General features: G+C 34.3%; 1 protein-coding gene across 3 annotated transcripts; it reads right to left on the bottom strand.

Moving 5' to 3' along the window:
- Window positions 1-1,006: 1,006 nt before the first annotated feature.
- Window positions 1,007-8,664, bottom strand: LOC123873245 (4-coumarate--CoA ligase 1-like). 3 transcript variants are annotated; one of them, XM_045918014.1, is made up of 10 exons: window positions 8,475-8,664; window positions 7,572-7,786; window positions 7,000-7,210; window positions 5,987-6,349; window positions 5,347-5,532; window positions 4,688-4,809; window positions 3,888-4,049; window positions 3,442-3,612; window positions 2,820-3,135; window positions 1,007-1,148 (listed from the first exon to the last, which is right to left on the bottom strand). In XM_045918014.1, the coding sequence occupies exons 2-9, from the start codon at window positions 7,776-7,778 to the stop codon at window positions 2,845-2,847; spliced, it is 1,713 nt and encodes a 570-aa protein (XP_045773970.1). In that variant the 5' UTR covers window positions 7,779-7,786; window positions 8,475-8,664; the 3' UTR covers window positions 1,007-1,148; window positions 2,820-2,844. The 3 variants fall into 3 exon arrangements, with proteins under 3 accessions (XP_045773970.1, XP_045773968.1, XP_045773969.1); XM_045918012.1 differs by lacking the exon at window positions 8,475-8,664 and adding an exon at window positions 7,970-7,990; XM_045918013.1 differs by lacking the exon at window positions 8,475-8,664 and adding an exon at window positions 7,970-7,990 and having other exon boundaries at window positions 1,038-1,152; window positions 2,827-3,135.
- Window positions 8,665-9,238: the final 574 nt, after the last annotated feature.

The raw sequence follows: 9,238 nt of genomic DNA, 5'->3' as shown, positions 1-9,238 counted from the left end.
GTTTCTTATCATTAAGCGCTTTCTCACAGCTTTTTCATCCATAAAGCCACGGATAGAGCCGCCTAAAGTGACTCGACTCTACTCAGTCGGTCTGCGCTGAGCTTTAATGATAGCATGTTATTCTTAAAAATAAAATTAAAAATCCAGTTATTTAAGTGTTTATTGCCCCTCTAATTATTGTAGGACAGTTAAAAACAATATCATACATTTTTCCTTTACAAAACAAACGCAAACGTATCAAAAATACAATAAATCATTATATTTATATCAATAATATTTTTTTTTAAACTTTAATAATATAATTATGCATAAAATAAACTACATTTACAAAAATAACTCTTACATTTTAGTTGTTCATTCAAAATTTAATAGGTCAATTTACTCAAAAATAGTTTTAGCAAAAATATCTCTTAACATAATTAACCCCCGACCCAAAAAGAGGGGTGTAATAAGTTTGACGTGTGTATCTGTGTATCTGTGTGTCTGTGTATCTGTGTATCTGTCTGTGGCATCGTAGCGCCTAAACTAATGAACCGATTTTAATTTAGTTTTTTTGTTTGAAAGGTGGCTTGATCGAGAGTATTTTTAGTTATAATCCAAGAAAATCGGTTCAGCCGTTTGAAAGTTATCAGCTCTTTTCTAGTTACTGTAACCTTCACTTGTCGGGGGTGTTTTAAATTTTTAATTTACACTTCTTATTATTACATTTCATTCTTTCTTTGTATTTTCTTGCATAAATACCTAGTACATTCCGATTTTTCAATCGTCAAATAACTTTTATTTCCATCATGCCTCAAAAGGAAAAACGGAACCCTTTTAAGATCACTTTGTTGTCTATCTGTCCGTCTGTCCGTCTGTCGTGTCAGTCAAGAAAACATATAGGGTACCTACTTCCCGTTGACCTAGAATTATGAAATTTGGCAGGTGGTAGTAGCTTTTATAGTACAAGTAAAGGAATAAATTCAAAAACCGTGAATTTGTGGTTAAGAGGGCTCTCTCCGTCACTCGTTTCATACAATCGTAGTTCCAATTTCATTTGAATATTAAGCAACCAAAGTCCATGAAATTTTGCAGACATATTCTAGAAACTAGAAATAGGTCAAAATTTCCATATAAAAGTTATTAGACGGTTGAAAAACCAACCCTATGTCTTGGATGAATAAATACTCAGGATGGTATGCTCCGAAAAGTCAAATGAAGCAGGGGAACTGTCAGTTGATGAGTATGTGTGCATTATGGAATGATACCATTCACATATGAAAATTTGCCTATTTTCCTATTTTTCCCTATTTTTCCCTTTCACGATGATTATTAAAAAATGAGATCTCATTAGATTAGTCTTTATTATGATAGTTACAAATCGATGGATGTTCGATGCTAGAAAATAATAATTTATCGATTGCAACGTATTAAAATTTACCTACTCTGTTTTTACATAATTTTGATTAATTACAGTATAGGGCCTCTGGCCTTATTGAAAATCTCTGCTTAACAGGGTGCCCATCACCATGTTTACTATATAATCGTATCCTGACAGTTAAAAATAAAAAAGTTAAAAAGTAAAATATAAAAACGCAATATATTCACTAAAATTATTTAATAATAATCCAAGTATGTACAAGTTAGCGATTTTGAGCGTATCTCGCAGGGTTAGTAGACTATTCACTACTTTTGGTGTTATACACCGGGCAAGTTTACATCCCTATATCGTAGATCTCTTAACAAATTACACAAAGCGGCTCTTGGGTAGCGGTTTTTTTTTCTCTAAGCCAAATTAAAAGTTATTTATTCAAAATGGGTTCATATTTTATTTGTCTTGTGTTTTCTGGCATTTATGACCTTAAAAAAAGTAAATCGGTATCTTCTAGCTATCCGTATAGCGTCCCATCTTTGACCACATGACGCGTGACTGGTCCTCCGTTCGTCGCTAAGGTTGCTTTGGTGGGTACCTACTACCTATCATGGACTAACTATAACTAAATAAATAAATAAATAAATTAACTTTAATTTCAGGCTATTAGACCCGTAATTGTGTTAGTATGATAAATCACTTAAACTATGTTAGTAGGTACTTATTTGTAGCTTAACAACTAATTCTATAACTAAAAAGCCCGAGGGAGCCTCTTGGCGCCTAAAAATAATATTGTTAATGTAGTAAGATTTTGATTACCTATTTATTTATTTCTTTATTGCACACACAAACATATACATTTACAGAAAACATAGAAGACAACATGGTAGGTACGCGTAGGTACATACATTTTTATCTGTCCAATTACGTAGGTATCTAGGTACTTTATGATAAATTTGGCATGCAGGTAGCTATTATGACGGAGACTGGTATATTAAATGTACTACAATTTAGTAATAAGTTTTGTTTTAATTAAATTTCAATATCAATTTAAATTTATCTTTTAATTAACAAAACAGTCCTCTTCGCTCCCAGAACACTTGTCTATTTACTTTTATTATGATTGTCATCAAAAATAAAATATAAATTTGACTAAATATAATGAAAAAAAATTGCCCATTTTTAGGAAAAATTACCCCATTTATTTTCTGACAACCCTAGACTTCAATTTGAAGTTGTGTAATTTGCACAGTACGATTACGATACGATTTAAAATTAAATTATTTCATTGAAGTGTCAAACAAAAAAAATATAATCACTACTTGTGTCAAATGCGTATCGGAAGGTGTTAAGTGGCCAGTTTCGTAGAATTTATGTTGAGTTTGTGTGCGTGACGTGTAATTACACAGGTTTGGTCGATAGTTTAGTGCTTCGTTCGATTGTACGGCGGGGTCACCGGTTGCCCTATGTCTAATAATAATGTTCAAGTAATGCTAACAGTATTTTGCTTTCAAATCCTTTCTCAAAATCTTTCCCGCTGAAGATCTAGGAATACTATCAATAATCAAAAGTTCGTCTATCTTTTTATAAGTTGCGACTTTATCAGCAACGAAATCACACAGGTCTTTGGCACTAGCACTTTTCCCAGGTTTTAGAGCCACGAAGGCCTTAGGCGATTCCCCTTTGGTAGCGTGAGGCACGCCGACCACTGCTGCATCGTTGACAGCTGGATGGTCTCGGAGTAGGGCTTCTAATTCTGCTGGGGGGACTTGGAATCCTTTGACCTGTGATAAAACAAGATGAAGTATATCATAAATATATCGTAAATGTAGTAGATGAAGTAGGCAGAGCCCGCGAGGGCCAAACTTTCGTTATTTTATAAAAGCTGAAAGTTTCTCTACATAATATTATCCCCAACATAGGAGGAACGATCAGCGACTATGACGTTTGGATCATTGGTGGCTTTGGGAGATAAAAGGTAAAAAAGGTCATGCCAACAGCGTCGTCTTTAGCAGAATGGTAAAATGTAGCGTTCGATCATATTGAAACTAACTCCTGCCAGAGCAAGTGATAACAAACTTATCATTCACCTTAATCAATTCCTTCAATCGATCGTATATTCTGAGCATTCCTTGTTCGTCGACCATTGCTAAGTCTCCAGTTCTGAACCAGCCGTCTTTCGTGAAGGCTTCGGCGTTCGCTTCAGGGTTGTCTTTATATCCTTTCATTACTTGAGGCCCCCTTACTAATATTTCACCCATCTGAAATGAAAAATAAGAAACATTATTTTTAAAGGGGATAAATTATTCTACCCTTCAATTATTTCTTCCAACACTCATTTTGGAAATGTCCGGGATAACAAGAAACCTATGTCCTTTCCCGGGATGCAAGGTATCTCTGTACCAAATTTCGTCAAAATCGGTTGAACGGATGGACTGTGAAAGGCTAGCAGACAGACAGACAGACACTCTTTCACAATTATAATATTAAGTATATGGAAGTATGGATATTAATATGAATTTTCTATACAAAATACCTGATTAGGCCCCAAGCTTTTCAGTTCCAAGTCAACAATTTTCAATTCAGTATTAGGTAGCGCGTTGCCAACGATATCATAATTTTGGACGTCCTTGTGACCCAAAGCAATAGCAGGGGAGGTCTCTGTTAATCCGTATCCTTGATTGTAACGGATCTTACGCTGGAAAGGAATACTTCCTATATATAGTCATCATAATTAGTTCTGTAAATCAGAATCGAACTGATCGTTTACGCGCATATTTACGCGCCTACTTCAAAGTTACCTGTTATGTAAATTTTAAAAATGCGCAATTGCCATTCAAAAAAAATTGCAGGAAAAATTGTATTATTAAATCTGTGCTAATTATAAAACTGCAACTGGAAAATCTGTCCATCAAATACATTTTGAAAATTTTAATCGGAGGAAACACTGTTATCGATATAGACTATAATTATAGACCCCAAACAATTTTTTTTGGAATTTATAGGGTAGTTTTATGGTTTGTCTCTTTTGTCTATGAAATAGGCTCCCCGTGCGAAGCCGGGGGGGTCAACTAGCTCTAAAAAGACTATTCTTAATTCTTAGGGGCATCACCCACGACGACTCTATCTTTGCCCTTGATTCTATCTTTGCCCATGATTCTGTCTTTGCCCATGATTCTATCTTTGCCCATGATTCTGTCTTTGCCCATGATTCTATCTTTGCCCATGATTCTGTCTTTGCGCATGATTCTATCTTTACTGTCGCGATTCAAAATCAAGTTCAAGTTTCGTACGGCTCTGGGAGTATGTATTCGTTTAGAAAAGTTATGCAATTACCTGGACTTTCTCCAAAAATCTTTCGACATCACTTGAAGTCATTCCTGCAGCGCCGTTGATAACATTATCGAGGTATCGGTAAAGCTTGGGTGAAGACAATGGATGGTTTGCCATGAGCATTACTGAAAAAAGTAGGAATAAGAAATTAAATAGCCATTTTTATGATTAATAGAATTATCTCAAAAAAAATTGGCCCAAGACACTTGAATGCAACTGGACCATTTGAAATTCAGTGATTTAAAAAGTGTTTTCTTCATTCTTCCACAAAATATAGAGGCGGTAAGTAACCAGAACGCTGGCAAAAACTTAGCGTAATTATTATACTACCTTAACACAATCTAATGCCAATAAATATTTGCCTTATCTTGTAGTTTTAGTGATTTAGTATTTCACAAACCCGCATTGTACGTGATATAGCGTGCAAAACTCGGTTCAATAAGATCCGGCATTGACTTCGAGTGACCTATTTATAGATCTCTAGCGTCAGTCAGATGTTTTATTTGCAAGATATTGTGAACTTTTAAAAAATACAGGATTTTTTAAATTTTTTTCGTAGTTTTTTATGTACTATCATCTGTCTTCGTTTTTGCTAGCGTTCTGGTTACTCTGTAATCTGTATATTAACGATATTAAGTTAAAATAACTTAAATGTTATTTACCCAAAGGCGGTGCGACAAATAACCAGTTCACCTTATGTTTCAGGAGCGTGTGAAGAAATACTTCCGGTTGAAATTTGGCCAGTGTCACCATCTTAATGCCGTGTCTCATCTTGTGGAACATCAGCACTGTCGCTGCGTATATGTGGAAGAAGGGAAGAACGGCCAATACCACGTCTTGATGTGATTCTGTAGAGGAAGACAGGATTTTATATTGTAGATAATGGGTACATACAACGGTTTTATATTTTAACTGTCGAAATATCGAGTGGCGGCGGGGTGTGGAGGGCGGTTTAGTAGATAGAGTGGGTGCCTGGGTCTTGGGGAACCAGGGAGCATGGACATTGGTCGGCTCCCATTGGGCGTCATAGTCCCAAGGGACTATGACGCCCTACCTGTGTGTTTGTAAATTTGGCTGAATAAAAGGTATTATTATTATTATTATTGTCCCTGTTAGTCCGTATTTACTACGTAATTCCCCCATCGTCCCCTATATTATATAATATATAGTATAATGTATGTAGGTACCCACTAAGCTGTAAACTCTTACAACAACGTGCTCTAGGACTTGGAATTATCTAATACAGTAGTCGTTCCATTCAACAAAACCCCATAAAATGATTTGTTCTAAAACTCTTATTACCTGTAGTATCCTCATGACATCTTATTATAGGGTCACTAATTTGTTCACAGTTAGCCACAATATTCCTATGTGTCAAAACAACTCCTTTAGGCATTCCCGTAGTCCCACTTGAATACGGTAAAAAGCAAATATCCTTCGGGTCTCTTCTAACTTGTTTTAAACATGATAAATCTACATGAACATCTTCACTGAGTTCATTAAATGCAATCGTTCCTTCTGGAATCGGTTCACCGTTCGTTTTGACGACTATTATGGGAATGTTTACTTTTGCTTGCTGTAAAGCTTGTTTTACCACTCCAGTGAGGTCAGGTAATGTTATTATGGCCTTCGCTTCGGACATAATTAACTGCCGTTGGACCTCGTCTGTAATAAGAAATTTAGTTTAATTAGTTATCGTAATTGGTTATCAAAAAAAATCGCATTAAAAATAAGTAAGTCTAGTAAATTAAAATAATTTTATTTTCAAAATCTTGAGTGAGAATGGACTAGATATCATGCCAGATAGAATTTTCAGGGCTATTCGTGTGCCTCTCCAAAAATTTATATTGCGAAAGAGTTAATCTTGGATATTATTTGAGTTGGTTAAAATTATAAAATAATAATGACCGGAATCCACTTGCCTATTAGCAAACTGTGCGAGGAATTTAAATAATAGAGATTGTTAATCTTAACGATTTTTTAACTTTTTCTTTTGAATGCCTTGAAATTCTATTATTTAATTTTATATACCTACCACTGTCAACATTCTTTATCATTAAATTCTATTTTACTACATTTATGATGATAATAGATGATGATGAAGATGAATATTTTAGACGATGCCCGCGACTTTATCTGAATTTTCCTAAAAATTCCGTTGGAAATCCATGATTTTCCTGGATAAAAATTGGCTAGTATCTATATCAGAATACAATCTATATACCGAATTGCGTAGAAATCGAATAAATGGATCGAATTAAAATAAAACTTTTTAAAAATAGTTTTCAAGATAAATAAATTACGATTTATCTTACGTGCTGTATAAACGGGGTTTATAGTACTAATAACTCCACCAGCTTCAAGAATCCCCATTGCGACCAGAGGGTAATCTGGCACATTTGGTAACATAATCATCACCGTGTCACCATCTCGTATTTTCAACTTTTTACGAAGATTTGCTCCTAATGTATGCGATAGTTTAAATGCTTGCTCGTATGTATATCCTCTACCAGTTTCTGCGCAAACCTGAAATTAAAAATACTCAAGAATCAAAAATTTGAAAAATTATAATTATTGTTGCAAGGGACACATATAGGGCCAAACTTCTTCAACATAGTAACAGATAAGTAATTTATTTTCCGTACTTATATAGTTAACTTTTTACTAGACTGATACTCATAATTACTTACGTCTCTCAAATTCATAAAAGAATAATTAAAACTTCACACTAGGTGGGCTGTCGACAGCAAACGAGTCGTAGGAAGCCGCTGGATTCAGGCGGTCCAAGACTGTTGCCTATGGAAGACCCAACAAGAAACCTATATCCAGCAGTGGATGTTTATTGGTTGACGATGATGATCTGGTAATTATATTCAACGAAACTTACCGCCATGGTCCTTTCGGGCCATTTATCCAAATTATGCCATACGTAATGGTACAGGCTAACATTTGGGATCTCTATGGTTTTGAATGGAGACTTGATGATTCCTTCTGGTGTCCAAACACTTGTCTTTCTTATACTAACACTACATACAGAACCATTTTGCAATACCCTCAAGGATTTATTCGATGTTCTCAAAATCTTTGACAACATTTTCTTCACTGTGAAAGAGAACAATAATTGGTACAATCAAAAGTTTTTGAAGATTTTACTTATTTTTATTTACTTCTGATAGCTTATCTGGCGATAAAGATGTTTGTGTATTCTTATCAAATCCAATATTTGAAATCTATTATCTTTTTAGCATCGACTTTGAAGTACTTAGTACTTACCTACTTACTTACTTAGTATTTACCGCTCCCGCGGACTTTTAAGAGGAGTTTATTCGTAGTGAGCTCCAAGCAAACGTAGTTTGGTTTTGAGGTAAGTATGGAACACTAATAAAATAGTGAATGCTAATGAATGTTAGAAAAATGCCTGTTATTTTTACATTAGCACACGAAAATGTATAAAGTAGGTAAATCTACAAAAAAATGAAAATGCCTAACTAGTTATAATCTGGTGGAACAACTTTTTTGATTATGCCTAAATCATAATACCAACCCACTTACTTACTTAAAATTATTTCTCAGAGCAGAAAGCTATAATAAAATACCTACTCTTTTATCACACTACACCTACTTACACACTGTGATATTTTCGTAACTATAAAAACCTGTATCCATTATGTATTGTAGATAAAACAAACAACGTTTATAAACAATGCATACAGATTACGAAATAGCGTCCCGGCGAGAGACAAAAACAAAAAAATACAATGATAAGTACAAAACATAAAAGCAAAGTTACCTGATTAAAAGTACAAGTCCAAAAAATAGAGTTTAAATCACTTCATAATCGCACAAAATGATAACCTTGAGTAAAGTTAAACACAGACCAGAGTCCTGAGTTAAACTGTAAACAACTAAACAGTCAAAACTCAAAATGACTACACGGAGGAGTGTTATTGAAGTCAAGCGAGTGTAGTCAGCTTTTTACACTAATTCTCCACTAATGTTTTACTATCACTTTGTGAGTATCTTCACCATTTTAATCATAATGTTGTTAATCACAGAATTTATCAAATGGAAAAATACTTTTTGGTGCACATTGATAAGACTACAAGCTCTTTTAACTCTTTAACTTGTTGCTTGGCTAGTGGATGCGTTTACCCATATTAATCCGGTTTGAGTACCTATTTACTTAACTGGTTTTAGTGAAAGTTGTTAATAAAAGCGCCCTTTCATTTATTTGACTAACTACGTCGTCATTTTGCGCCAAGTTAAATCACAGTCGAGTTATCATCGAATTAAGTAAAAATGTGAATTTGTTTCAATGTTTATTTAAGTATCGACTAGGTACTTAAAGTAAAAATTATTTCACCGTTGATACTGCACTGATTGCATTGACAAACTTTTTACGAGAAAATCATGATTTTTATTATTATATTATTTCATTCGGATTGGTACTTTATAACTACCTCTGGTTTTGTAAGTCCATCCTAGTTTGCTTTTATACCTACCTGCCTTTTTATTTTTTCCTCATTGTTTACTTGTTTTTTTGGTATTTGCAGC

The sequence above is a fragment of the Maniola jurtina genome, chromosome 16, assembly GCF_905333055.1.
Source record: "Maniola jurtina chromosome 16, ilManJurt1.1, whole genome shotgun sequence".
NCBI lineage: Eukaryota > Metazoa > Arthropoda > Insecta > Lepidoptera > Nymphalidae > Maniola > Maniola jurtina.
This window is presented reverse-complemented; position numbering and strand designations above follow the sequence as displayed.

What these genes read in the sequence shown, in the direction of transcription:
- LOC123873245 (XM_045918012.1), bottom strand. An exon ending in ATGTCATGAGGATACTACAG is followed by an intron (nt 5,533 to 5,986) that starts GTAATAAGAGTT and finishes CTTCCTCTACAG; the next exon opens with AATCACATCAAGACGTGGTA. An exon ending in ATTTGTCGCACCGCCTTTGG is followed by an intron (nt 4,810 to 5,346) that starts GTAAATAACATT and finishes TACTTTTTTCAG; the next exon opens with TAATGCTCATGGCAAACCAT.